General features: G+C 40.5%; 1 protein-coding gene across 1 annotated transcript in view; it reads left to right on the top strand.

Moving 5' to 3' along the window:
- Positions 1-14,804, top strand: part of Cfap221 (cilia and flagella associated protein 221) — an 85,503-nt gene that overhangs the window by 55,003 nt on the left and 15,696 nt on the right. Inside the window, exon 17 of the mRNA XM_023709684.1 lies at positions 10,263-10,355. Coding sequence (XP_023565452.1) covers positions 10,263-10,355 — 93 coding nt within the window. The remainder of the gene's footprint in view (positions 1-10,262; positions 10,356-14,804) is intronic.

The following is a 14,804-nucleotide window of genomic DNA, read 5'->3' as shown; positions in this document are numbered from 1 at the left end:
TTCTCCATAATTTTATTCAGAAACAAATAGCAGTGAGACAGTTTCAAACCAAATTGGTAGGACAGTTTCAATAATTAGCACATTGCATACATTCTTCCTAGTGGTTAATTGCTGTACAAGATGCCAACTTGATATCCTATTTACAAACACTATTAGAACAAATCCCTCTATTCATTAAGAGAATGCAACTCTATATCTATCCTAACCATTTTAAATACACAGATACAAAAATGGACATTCATCTGTATTCCCTTTTTTTGTTAAATTCCGTTATTTGAATATTATAGGTGTGATAACTCAGCAAAATATTCTAAAAGAGTCCAATAGTCCATAATAGTATTGGGCCTTCCGCTTCACTATCCCCTAATGCTGCACCTTCAACAACTAGAAAAGGAAGAGCAAACCAAACCCAGAGTCCAAAGACGGGAAGAAATCATAAAGATTAGAGTAGAAATTAATTCAATTGAGACGAAGAAAACAATTCAAAGAATTAAAAAAGCAAAAAGCTTGGTTCTTTGAAAGATTAAATAAAATCAATAAGCCCCTAGCCAACCTCATCAAAAAGACAAAAGAAAATTTTTTCAATTTTGCTTGAATAAATCCTGTAACTTCAGATTTTCTCATATCTTTTGACTCTGAGATGTAGTTATATCTTATCAAACCATGCAGTATGGCTATTTACCATTTATTTGTTCATGTTTGTATTTATTAGAATCCAAACAACTTGTTGAGTTCTTTACTCTTTAGCAAATTGTAGGAGAATTTCTCAAATCTCTGTGAACTTCCACACAATCTGACAGTGAACAGCAACCAAAGAAATTATCTAATCCAGTAGTTTCTACACTTTCAGATTGTATGGATAACTAAAATACTCAGAAAAATTTTGGGAAGTGATTTGTTATCAGAGTTTTGCTTTGTCTAATAAGGATACTAAGGTTAAAAAAAAAAATCTGACTCTCATCTATCCCAATCACCATTTTCATTTTAAAAGAATGTGTTAACACTAACAACAGCAATAATAATGATGATGACAGAACAATGATTTCAGAATTTAAAATTGGATTCATTTTTTAAACGAAAATCTTTATGTTGCCACCCTGTCATCCCAACCAATGAAGTTGGTCAGACTCCCCACTTCTCAGTCCCTCTTCTCAATAGAAACACCCTCATCCCAGGGTGTTCTACATGTGTTTGGGAGAACGTTCAATTGAAACCCATTTTTTTTTTTGTTATGAAGTTGGTAAATAGAGCTAACCCCGGCATGCTGGGGCCCAGCACCCTCTTAGTAGGGAATGAGATTACAGACAAAAATGGTGCTAGACGGGGACATTGCTACTGGGACACTTTTATATCTTGTCCTTCTGAGCAGACAAAGCAGGGGGTACATGTATACACAGTTTATGACATTTCTCTAAACACATGTGCACGTACATATAAAATCATGGACCCGTACCAAACCCTTCAGTTCCACTCTACACACAGTTAGTGCTTGCCTCTCCACAGTCCATATTTGTATTTCCCTCTTCCCTCTGTGAGAACCCTGGCTTCTAAAACCACTAATTAATTTCTAACACATCTAAAATAGTTTAAGGATAGACCCTGAGCACAGGCCCGGCAGTGAGTGAGACGTCCGGGGCCCACCAGATCCTGAATAGACCAGGAGCGCAGGCCCGGCGAGTGAGTGAGAGGACCCGGTTCCCGCGGGATGCTGAATAGACCCAGAGCCCAGACCCGGCACGTGAGTGAGACCACCCAAGGCCCGCGGATCTTCATTCGTCCCAGAGTGCAGGCCCAGCGAGGAACCCTTCAGCAGAACTCCCTGCAAAGAGGCTAGAGGCAAGACCCACCCAGCTGATTCAGGAGCAGAACATCTTGCCAGAGGGACACAAAGGGTTCAACTCTAATGGCTGCAGCAGAAAGAAGTGGAGCACAGCAGCCAGATCCAAACAACACCCACCTGGAGGAATCTGAACTTCGTAGATCTGGAATCTGAACTTCATAGATCCGGACCTGGTGCTAAGGTTATAACTCTATCTAAGCTCTACACCAAAGGTCAGAAGACAGTAGTATACAAAATGACAAAGAGAAGGAACAAAATGCAGTCTCAGGCCCCGAGTCCACACAGTACAAATGCAGAGGACACTAGCATAGAGGAAATTGGAAACCACACGCCAGATACCTCTGAAATAATAGCGTTGGCAGTAAAGAAACAACTGCAGAAAGGTATAGAAGAAATCAGATCAGAAATAATTTCTGAACTAAAAAATTTAGTGATAACTATAATTAAAGAAGTACTAAGTGCTTCTAAAGAATACACTGATGAAAAAATAAAGCAGAATATAAAAATGATGGAACTCCTGAATAAGCAATTTAGAAAAGAAATAGAATGTATGAAACAGGTTCAAATTGATATACAGGAAATTAAAACCTCAATCACAAGCTGGCAAAACTGTTTGAGGGAAAGTGAAAATAGACTTTCTGACCTTAAAGACACCATTGCAGCTAGCAAAAAAGTAAGAAAAGATCTCTTTAAAACAAGTAGGATGCAGGAAAAAATAATTCAATACCTGCAAGACGATGTAAAGATGAACAATGTGAGACTAATAAGCATCAATGAGAAGGAAGGAGTCAATACAAATGATATAAAAAGAATATGGGCAAACTTGACATAAGCTTGATGTAGTGTAATCCTAGCTACTTGGAAGGTTGAGGAATGAGATTTGCAAATCTGAGGTCAGCCTGAATGACATACTGAGACCATGTCTTGAAATAAAAATGAAAAGGGCTGGGCACACAAGTACTCAGCATTCTCTGGGCTCAATTCTTAGTGTGGAAAAAAAAAAATGAAGAACTAGAAGAAAGAAATTCCTAGTTCCAAACCTAAAGAAAAGATCAATGACTTGATCATTGTGTACATGTGTCCAAAGATTGTGCTATATGTCATAAATATGTACAATTATTTCCATTAAAAATGTAAAAGTAACAAAAAAAGTAAAAGTACATGCAAGTTTTAAAAAGTATAAAGAAACAGGTGAAGTTAATTTAGTAATATATTTGATCTACATTTAAAATGTTGGGGTTGGGGCCAGGGAGATGGCTCAATAGGATAAGTGCTTCCCTGGCAAGCACAAGGGCCTGAGTTCAATCCCTGGTTCTGCCTAAATAAATAAATAAATAAAGGCAGAAGTAATAGCAGGAAATTTCCCAAATATGGGGCAACAATCTGACATTCACCTAACTGAAGCATATAGAACTCCAAATAACATCAACCTAATGAAAACCACACCCAGACATATAATAATCAAGATCTCAGAAATTCAGCATAGGAACAGTATACTAAAAGCTGCTAAAGAAAAGAAACAGATCACATTTAAAGGAAAACCCATCAGAATAACAGCAGATTTCTCTTCACAAACCATCAAGTCAAAAAGAGCATGGAGCAAAGTACTTCAAGTCTTGCAAGAAAACAAATTCCAACCCAGACTGATATACCCTGAAAAACTCTCTTTCAAGTATAATGGAGAAGTGAAATACTTCCATGACAAAGAACAACTAAAGAATTTCATGATGACAAAGCCAAACCTACACAGACTACTAAATGATGTTCTAGAGAGGGAGCAAATTGATCACAGCCCCGTGAATGAGAATGGAAAGAACCCACCAAATAGGGCAAACAATTAAACACAGGACAATAAGAGGTATACAATAGTAGTCTTTCAGTTATTCTTTGTTCAGCAGCAAAATATTTCCATCGGCACACTCTACAAATGGACTTCTCTTCCACCCTATGGGTCATGATTCCACCTGAGTCTATAGTGTGGATTTCAAAGAAATAGCTGTAGCTCAGTTCCACAAGTGACGCCTAGCCACCAGTAACTGTCACGGTCATTATGCATGTCCACAACACACTAGAACTTTGTGCGATATCCTATCCTCAAACTGTGAGAAGTGCTGGTCATTTACTTGCCATCCAGTATTTATCTTATGCTTTACTCTTAGTACTTCTTTGCTATCATGAAAACTTTTTCTTAGTTCAATTGTTTTGAAACATTTAATTTTTAATTAATTAGTATTTAATTTTCTGAATATTGCTTAATCTTAATTTTTATCTTTTTTTATCTTTTTTTTCTTTAATTTTATTTATTTATTTGAGAGAGAGAGAGAGAGAGAGAGAGAGAGAGAGAGAGAGAGAGGGGCCAGCTCAGCCCACCAGGGGGCGGGCTGGCTGGCATGTGGTGCTGGGGGATTGAACCGCGGTCCCTGATGCTTTTGCTAAGCTTGTTCTAAGTAGGTGCTTTAGACCACTGAGCCATCTCTCCAGCCCCTTAATCTTAATTTTTGTTCTAAGATTTATACTATATCTTTGACTTATAATTTATTTAAAAGACATTGTATGATATTTTCTACTATTAGAAACTTTAAAAAGTATATTTCCATTTTCTGTTGACTTTATATTACTTCTTCCCTGTCTTTTATACACACATACACACACATATATGGAAAAAAATACGTGTATAACCCAACATAAGATTGATACTGTTTCATAGAAATCTTCGATAACCTTTAAATAAGGGTTCATCTAATATATCTTTTATATAGTCCTGCATAACTATCATATTGAGAGCTCTTTATTGTTCATCCAGGAGCATACTGCAACTTCTCTTGCCTTTTGAATTATGCTCTTTGCTATTTCCTATATGCTACTTCTGGAGGTATTAAAATATTTCAAGTTTGTATAACTAGAAAATCTTACTTTTAGTTTTCAAAGGTATGTTTGCTAGGTGTAAAATTCAAAGAGAACAGATCTTTTCTTTCACTCCTTTAATTAATCTAGTTTCTTACACCCTTGGTCCTTTTTTTTTCTTTCTAATGTGGAATAAGATGCTATTTAATTTTGTTCTTCCATAGCTAATATTTTTATGTATATGCTTTAATGATTTTTTTCTTTCCAAGAAGTTTTGGACAATTTCATTTTTGTGCATCTTGGTATGATTTTATTTAAATGCCTTTGCAAAAGGTTCATTTTTCTTGGAAATGTGGTATTATAAGTTGAACTAAATTCAGAAATTTTAAATATTTTTTAAAAATGCTTGAAACTATTGTTTGAAGCAAGGTACAATTCCCCTACAATGAATGCTATCACTATGTATATATAAAATATACCAATAAAAAAATTCAAGGAAAAAAATAAAATAGTTTAAGAATTGTCTCATCTGCAAAAAAAAAAAAATTAATAAGCAAGCCTCATTTGGTAGAGCTCAGATTTATTTGCAGTTTATCACCTTGTCTTTATTCCACCCAAGACTCTGAGTATCTAGGCATAGTTAAATACTTAGGTCATTTCTTTCCCTTTTTCTCTTTCTTTCTCTTGTCTCCCCTATTCCTTGCCCCCTCTCTTTTTCTTTCATTCTCTCTTCTTCTCTTTCTCTTTCTCTCTCTCTGTGATGATTGTGGAATTGCTGCAGTTTTCTTAAATTTCTCTTATTGATTTAGCTTTGTTTTTTTCAATGTATAGAACACTGCTGGGCATGGTGGCATGGGCCTGTAATCCCAGCACTTGGGAGGATGAGACAAGAGGATCACAAGTTCAAGTCCAGGCGGACTACATAGTGAGAGGATGTCTCAAAAAAAGAAAAAAAAAAAAAAAAAAGAAGTAGAACATTCACATGATATCCAAATTCAAATCTACACAAAAGGCCTCAGAGAAATTCCCCTCCCTCCCTCCCACTGTGCTAGGCCCTGCCCCTCATTCCTCCCAGGGAAGGAAACCAGCTTGACCTTCTAACTTATCCTTTCCATGTTCCTCTTTGTAATGCTAAGCAGAATATGCTTATGTTTTCCTTGTTTCTTATACAAAAACTGGAGCTCTATATATGCTCTTCCTAATTTCCTTTTTCTACTTAGTAATATTGATATAGGGATGATATACCCAAGATCCTAACCTCCAAATGATATAAAGGAAATATTATAACTCCCAACCTACTGCATATCTAATACAATGAATTTGTGTTTCCTAAAACAGTAGAATGAATTCTAGGAGCAAAGGAGGTTAAAAATAGGAAATATTTGCTGTGAGAAAGGTAGCTTCTGCCTAAGATAGAAGGGGGACCTGGAAAGTAGGTTGCCTTGCCCTCCACGTAGGGGGAGGTTTCCTAGAACAAAGTCACAAGGCGGTTATAAGGTGAGGGGGAAATCTATGATCAATCAGTAAGATTACAAGCACAGTAGCTTAGGTAATATTGATCCAGGGGGGAAGCAAGTCACATAGCAAGTATGCATAGAAAGAACAAGGACCTTCCTTGGGATTGGCCCCTCCCTCAGCTCATTGATGCTTATTTAGAATATAGGCTATCCCTGGGATAAGTATGTAGGTGTGGTCACTCCATCTTTCTCTGGAGGCCCCGCCTTCCCGGTAGAATGTGCTTCTACCCACAGTGGTAATGTGCCCCCTCTCCAGCACTGACGCGTTCCAGGGACTAGCCCTGTCCAACTTCCTATAGCATTTCCACCTAATTTAGCTGTCTATAATAATAGCTCCTGGAAATATCTATGTATCAGTTTGCAGACATCTTCCCCATCCTCTTTTCCCTGTGTAAAAACCATGGTGCCATAGTTTTTTCAGGCAATGTCCACACTGGAGGAGCAAGTATACTTTTTGTTTCTTTCTTTCTTTTTTAAAAATTTTTATTTGGTACAGGGTCTCACTGCGCAGCTCAAACTCATAGTGATCCTCCTGTCACAGCCTCCTCGGCACTTGGATCACAGGTGTGTGCCACCATGAGGGATTCCAGCGCTGCGCGCATGCCTGCCCAGGGTTCCCAGCATGCAGTACTAGAGATCAAACTCAGGTCCTTGTGCTTGCTAGGCAGGTGCTTAGTCCGCCACTCTATCTCCCCAGTCACAAATACACTTTTGTGCAGAACAAAACAGGGATGACTTACCTCAAAGTCCTGTGTGCACTCACACAGAACCCTTCAGTCAACCTCTTCTCTCTGTTCCTGTTTCCACCTTCCCTTCACCCCCCAGCTGGAAGCAGGTCATCTCCCTTCCATGGGTGACTCTGTGCTCCTTTTTACAAGACAGAACTCTTTCAAGCCTTTAAAAATTGCTTCCACAAACCTACTAAAAATGTGAATTCACTGTACGCTTTCTTCTGTTCTCTCTGCTGTTATACAATCAGTTTTTATGCCCTTAATGTTGTAAAATCTTTGTAAAGAAGGAATTGAGACTAGAAACAGCAAGTTCTCATTCTACCTTTTCCAAGTGCTGTGACTGCCATAGGCCATTGGTACACCAGAGAACTGAGGAAGACATAGGTAGAAATGAAAGCCTTTATTTATTAGTGCCTCAAGGTGGAAGCAGGCCAATGAAAAGAGCCCATACCGTAGGAGAAGCCAGGTGTCAGCCTATATGTGGTTTTTATGGGGCAGGAGTAGTCCTTTGAACTGGTACTGCTCTTACAAGAGAAAGTGTCCTCCTTTCTGTTGAGGGTTGGGTAGTCCTTCTATGGTTTGAAGAACTGTCTTAGTATCCAAAGCCTACGCAGGAGGTGGGAGGTCGAAACCACAATGTAAAAGAGATTCATTAATTTTAATTGACTGGGTTCACTTTCAGTTATTTAAAATATTCTATAGCATGTGCATCCCCAGGGATGGCTTAGTTAGACATGGCCACTCTCTATGGTTTTTAAAGAGTTTATCTTGGGCCCCCAAAAAGCCTATAGCTCAGGAACCCTCTTTTCTGGGTCAATAGTGGTCCAGCCATCAGAATCCACCTTTCCTCTGCAGGAATTTCTCCTCTCCACCTCCTGCTTCAATACCACTTTTTTCCCCATAATTTTATTGAGAAACAAATAGTAATGAGACAGTTTCAAACCAAATTGGTAGGACAAGGGGCTGAGAAGATGGCTCAGTGGAATAAGCGCTTTCCTGGCAAGCGCAAGGACCTGGGTTCAATCCCCGGTTCTGCAAAAAAAAAAGTTGTCAACTAAAATTTAATTCCTGGCAGGGGCTGGGGAGATGGCTCAGTGGAGTAAGTGCTTCCCTGGCAAGCATGAGGGCCTGTGTTCAATCCCTGGTTCCGGAAAAAAAAATAAATAAATAAAATAAAATAAAATAAAATAAAATTTAATTCCTGGCAAAAAAAAAAAAAAAAATTCCTTCCAAATTGGTAGGACAGTTTCAATAATTAACACATTGCATACATTCTTCCTAGTGGTTAATTGCTGTACAAGATGCGAATTTGATATCCTATTTACAAACACTATTAGAACAAATCCTCAATTCATTAAGAGAATGTAACTACATATCTATCCTAAACATTTTGAAAACACAGATACAAAATGGACATTCATCTGTATCCCCTTTTTTTTAAGTTCTGTTATCTGAATATTATAGGTGTGTTAGCTCAGCAAAATATTCTAAAAGAGTCCAGTAGTCCATAATATTATTGGGTCTTCTGCTTCACTGGCAATGTCAGAAATTGTTGACCTGAGTCCCCTACAGCTCAACATAACACCAAGACTTTACTTCTTATACTTCGTTTTTATACTTTTCTGCTGGATGGTTAAGTCCAAGGTAAAGCAGGACCTATGCAATAAGAATTGTAGCTTTTGGGTCTGATAAGGTCAGTGAAATCCCCTCAGGATTTATCCTGAGATCCTGTACCTCAGATTGTAGATCCTTTGTCAGTGTCAGCCATGTGGATGAGTCACGGCCATTGCTTGGCCAATGTGCTCTCTGTGAAAGCCTGAGAGAATGTTTTCTCTCCATGTGACTCTCCTTAGGCACACTCTACATCATCAATCACTTTTCTCTTTGGCCCCATAATCTCCTTGATCAGAAAATTTGGGACACTACCGAGTTACATGACGTTACAGTACAAGTTCTCATATGTCCTGAGTCTTAATTGATCTTGGAAAGCTAGGGCCAAAATGTTGGCTTTCCTTGCAGCCCTCCTTTTTCTCTAATTTTGGTCTGCAAACTTAGGTTGTTAACCCTCCAGAAGACAAGCTTATTGTTATTACCATACAACCTAGGCATTAAGCTTAAGCTTAACCTCACTATCTGTCTGAATATCAAACATCTTAGGCATAACATGGAACAGGTATTTTTCATCAAGTATTGATATGTTGAACTTTAAGTCCCTACAGAATATGATGAAAAAACATTTAAAAAATTAGAATATATTTTAAAAATAGGCATAAAGAATTATATAATTCTTAAGTTTACACATAAGTCAAAAAATCTAACCATGTACAACCTTGAAGCAGGACGGTCCCACAACATTCCTTTTCCTATATCTTGCCTTCATTCACCACCCCTTTCCTTTTGAACAATCATCTACCCGAGAGATTCAATACCATTCTTAAATAAATATGCTGCCAGCTTTTAAAATAATGACAATTTTTTTTCTATCTTAATCATTTAATGCCCTTAATTATTACTCAGGAACCTTTCTATAAAGCCCTAAAGTTTTTTTTTTTTTTTTAATGTATTCAGTACAGGGCCTACAGGGTCTCACTACACAGATCACACTTGTAGTGATTCTCCTGTTTTCAGCCTCCCAAGCTCTTCAATGACAGGCATGCATGGGGCCAGCACAGCACGCAGTGGATTGAACCCTGGTCCCTGCACCTGACTAAGCAGGCTCTTTAGTGTAATGAGTTATCCGGCTGGCCCCAAACCCTAAAGTTATGATAGCAAACAATGTCTAAGAGAGTGGGGAAGAAGGTTTGCAATTGGACAGAGTGACTAAGAAGTCGTATAAAGGTGGGGAAACATTAAGGACAAAAAGGAAATCACCTGACTAGCTTTTCTCCCACACCAGGAAAGAACAGAATCTTACCTACTGAAATAATTTTTTTGTTTGTTTATTTGTTTGCTTTTGGCAGAACTGGGGATTGAACTCAGGCTCTTGCACTTGCCAGGGTAGTGTTTACTCCACTGAGCCATCTCCCCGGGCTGCATACTGAGCTGCTTTTGTTTTCAGTGCAGGGGAAGGCAGGGCCTTGGGCGTGTTGGACATGTGCTCTGCCTGGGAGCCACATCCCAGTCCCTCCTCTGATTTTGCTGTGGCACTTGGCAGCTTTCTCCAAGGCTCACTTGACTTTTCACACCCTCTACCTTCGCCTTTTCCAGAAACACAGGTGATATTCCAGCATGGGAGAGGGCAGACAGAGAGGCGTCACCCATGAGACAGTGAAAGTGCTCAGGAAAAGCCTGCAAGGTGACAGCCCTTGACTACCTGTGATTCCTCCACAGCTGCGACTCCTATAACCCCATCATGCTTCCTGTAGACGTCCCTGCCCCTCTGGATGCCTTACCAGAAGAAGACAGACTGGAGGTTGTTGAAAGGTACTTTCATTTGTGCTTTTGTCTTTGCCTTTGATCTCTGAGGCAGTCTATTTTCTAAAAGCATGCAGTGTGCTGTGAGAGATTTCAGAACACACAGAGCTGGGCTTTTGACCCAGATGAGCAGACAGGGCTGATCCCAACTGTTACATTGCCCATCACAAGTGATGGAGACCAGCCAGGCCCCCATGTGCTGACCGTTAGGGGCTCCAGGGCTCCTGGGAGGGGAACAGAGGTGGTCATGGGCTTGGGAGCACCCAATTCTTACGAGAACCTGGGTTGGAAAGATGGGTGGGGTTTGGACAGGCATAAGAAATGTAAGCCCCAATGCAGAGGCTTTTGTTGCATCTTATGAGTCAGTGTTTAACAGTGAGGGAGAATGTTAATCTTCAAATCTCTGTCCCTGTGGCCATTTAAACCTGATGACCAGAAACTCGGCAGCACAGTGACACAGCTGGAGTTTGTGCTTCCTGGGGAAGTCTTCAATTTGCCTACAGCCAACATATCTGAATGTGTTAGCTTGTTTAAATAGCACCTCAAAACAGTACCTGTAACAGGAATTACAGAAAGTACATGGTTAGATTTCCAGAATAGCAAATTAAAAGGTAGTCGCATTCCAAGAGGTTTTCTTCCACCTAGTGTTATGCTGAACTAGAAGATGAACATCGAAAGATTTTTGCTATTTTCATCTTTTAGGTTTTAATCTCAAGGGCATAAAGGGCCACTTGGATGTGTTGCTGTATCTGTGACAGCAGCTTTGGGTACAGCACAAAGAGGACCGCCAGCCTTCCCTGGCAAGATGACAGGCACATGAGGAGGGCCCCCGCTTGGCCCTGAAGTTCCTCCTTTGTTCTGTATTTTCTGTTCTTCTGTTACTGATGATCCACTTTTTAGCCTCATCCCATTAAAGCAAAGATACCTCTGGGGTGGAGATACTTTGGGTCTCACCTATAACCTGGTATAACTCTCTCAAACCTGTGAGGAGTTTAAGCTTAGGAGGGATGGAGGCAGGAAAGAAGGTGGAAATGAAGGGACTCCCCGCACAGTGAGGAAGGCAGGAAAATAGAAAGAGGGGCGGGTGAGAGGATGAAGACGCACGTGGCCGGCTCCACCTTTTACCCTGAACCTGAGGCCCCTGTGTGCTTCCGTTTGACTGAAACAGAGTGTTAGCGTCACGGGTCTCCGATCAATGTTCAGGTCAAGTGCTCAGGCTACTGTCTCACCGATGGCTGCGGGTTTGCTTCTGGCCCTGAGCCAGCGACAGTCCTGTCACTGAGGTTTGGGTCTGCACAGTGGGCTCATGTATTAAACGCTTAGTCCTTAGCTTAACACTACTGGGAGGTGATGGAACCTTTAAGTGGTGCAGCCTAGGAGAGACAAGTTCGGTCACTGGTGGCCTGAAGAGGACTTGGTGGCCCCCACCCCTTCCTGTCTCTCTCTTGTGCTCAACTGACTATAAGGTGAATAAACTTCCTCCACCTCATGCTCCCACCTTGATGTTGTACCCTGAAGCCAACCAACCATGAACTGAGACCTCCGAAACTGTGAGGAAAATAAACTTTACCTCTTTTTAAGTTGATGACAAAATATTTTGTCACAGCACCAGAAAGCTGACTAAAGACATGTGTTGAAGTGAGAAGCTGCAATTCTATTAACCTGGAAAAATAATATTCATTTAAACTATAAAATAAAAAAATAAAATAAAATATAGAATGTTACTCATCTCATTTTTACTTGAGATGCAGCTCTTGAATCAATCTTCCTGGTCTTTATAGGAATGCTCATTTCATAAATGAAGCTCTTATATTTAACTGTCACTTACAAAATATTATGAAAACTCATCAATATATTTTGCTGCCTCTTGGGCATCTGCAAAGTTTCCTAAGTCTAGACCAGGAACAGACACTTACACAGGCCAGGAGAAGCACGTGGGTTACAGATAGGAATCGAGGAGAAGCAGAAGCTCAGCATTCAGGACGAGCTGCACTCCTGTTAGAAAGCTGCCCGGGTGGCTGGGGTCACACCTGTGCACACTGCGCACACCTCGCTTCTGAGTGACCCGCAAGCACATCACTCTGGCTTTCTACTTCAGAGGGATGTCGATCCTTGATCTCACACAAAACATACTGTCCTGAGAGGACAAGGACTCTTCCCCATTGTTCTGGGCCTTTCTTCTTTCTCTCTGGATATTTCATTCTCAGTACCTTTTGCCCCAGAAATTTGAAACAGTGGTGTGGGTTTTAATCCAGAAAGACAGTTTCAGATGCCATAATCCCAAATGTTGAAGTCTCAAAACATCAAAATCCCTAAAGCCTAAAATCCTGAAAATTACAGTCTTGGAAGATTAAGACCCCAAATATGGACATACTAAAAGTTTAAAGCCACAATTCCTATGAAAATAAGGGCTAGAGGGCTGGGGAGATGGCTTAGTGGAATAAGCGCTTCCCTGGCAAGTGCAAGGGCTTGAGTTCAATCCCCGGTTCCACAAAAAAAAGAAAAGAAAAGAAAAAGAAAAAGAAAGAAAGAAAAAAGAAAAAGAAAATAAGGGCTAGAGAAGAGGGGTAGAAACCCAAGTTAGATGGAACAGCTGGCCGGGCAATATGACAATAGTAGAAACTGCAGTTCAAAGTGCATTATTAAACCAAATGTAGTGGTACACACCTGTACTCCCATCACTCAGGAGGCTGAGGTGGGAGCATCGTTGTGAGTTTGAGACCAGCCTGGGCTACAAAGTGAGCTCAAGGCCAGCCTGCACTGCAGAGTGAGACCCTGTCTCAAAAAGAACAAAAAGAAAAAGAAAAAGAAAAAGAAAGAAAAAAGCATTATGAGTTTGTATGAGAATTCCTTTACTGAATAAAATTTTGCAAGCTTTCTTTCTTCAGTTTTTCTTTCTTTATTAGTTTGCAGCACATCACGACTACATTCCTGCAGAAAGGGCGTGGGTGCTAACACATCCTAATTCCTTTCTAATAGCTTTCCCCTCCTTGTCCTTCCATTCCGCCATCTCTTAGTCCTCCTCCCTAACTCCCTGTTCCTACTGTATAGCTTTGATTGTGTTCTTCATTTATATTTGAAGTCTCTTGTTATAAAGAGAAACCATGCAATATTTAAGGCCGCACCAGCCCCACCACTGGGTGCACCGAACCGGCCCCCGAGACTGGACATAGTGGTGCACGCCTGTGATCCCAACACTGGGGAGGCTGAAACAGGAGGATTAGTATGAGTCCATGCTGTGTAGAGAGACCCTGAACCAAATACATTTTTTTAAATGTCCTGTTTTGTAGATTATCTCTTCAGTTACAGTTTGTTTTGCCATGCAGAAGCATTTTAGTTTGATACAATTCCAATTTGTTGACTCCTGATGTGACTGCTTATCCACTGGGATTCTACTCAGAAAGTCTTTGCCCATGCTTACATCAAGAGTTTTACATATTTTAAATCTTCTAGCAGATTGTTTCATTTTCTTTTATTTATTTATGTGGGGGGGCCAGCTCAGCCCACCAGGGGGCGGGACTGGCTGGCATGTGGTGCTGGGGGATTGAACTGCGGTCCCTGTGCTTTGCTAAGCTTGTTCTAAGTAGGTGCTTTAGACCACAGAGCCATCTCACCAGCCCAGATTGTTTCATTTTCAACATGTGGATTTTTTTTTTAAATCAAAATCCATTTTGATTTTAGTCTACTACACTGCACGGTGAGAGATTTGGTTCTAGATTCAGTCTTCTGCCTGTGATCAACCAATTTTCCCAGCATCACTTGTGGAAGAAGCTGTCTTTCCTCCAAATATCTTTTGAGCCTTTCAGGGCTTTTAGTGAGTCAAAGTCACAACAGCCTGAAGAAGTCATTAAATGACTGAGTGATTCAAAACTAATTATGTGCTGGTAGGATATAAAGGCGACTAAGACCACAGCGCTGCTGCTTATGCCTGGTACTACTGGGGGCCTGTGTAGGAACGCAGGCAGGTGGGCCTCTACATCCCCAAAGCAGTGTAGAACTGTGGGCTAGAAGATGGGAAAATGTAACAGGAATATATATCAGTATATATTGAATCACAGAAGAATTTCCAGAAGAGTAGCACAGAAATGAACGTGAGCACATTATCTGAGGGCAACCATGCTCTAAAAGAAAACCAAGGCAGCTCTTCACCTCCAGGCAAGACCCAAGTGTGGCTAGCAGTGGGAAAGCCGGGCGGGTCTTGCGGCTACGCCTGTGCACCGCTCCAGTGTGTCCCTGCACTGCAGCTTTTTCAGATGTCAACTTCTGCTTTTAGTTTTCTCCGTGGAGAAGGTAGGTTCTTTTCTCTTTTCATATTTTCCCCACTATTAAACATTGTCAGTAGTATTTTTTACAAATTGCTCTGCTGGGGGCCTGCCCCTTAGCTCAGTTCTTTAAGTGGCTGCTTCAACAAAGCAGTCAGGCTCAGGTTGCTGTGGTTTGATTCCCACAACTCAAAGC

The sequence above is a fragment of the Octodon degus genome, unplaced genomic scaffold (genome assembly GCF_000260255.1).
Source record: "Octodon degus isolate 3935 unplaced genomic scaffold, OctDeg1.0 scaffold00014, whole genome shotgun sequence".
Classification (NCBI taxonomy): domain Eukaryota; kingdom Metazoa; phylum Chordata; class Mammalia; order Rodentia; family Octodontidae; genus Octodon; species Octodon degus.
This window is presented reverse-complemented; position numbering and strand designations above follow the sequence as displayed.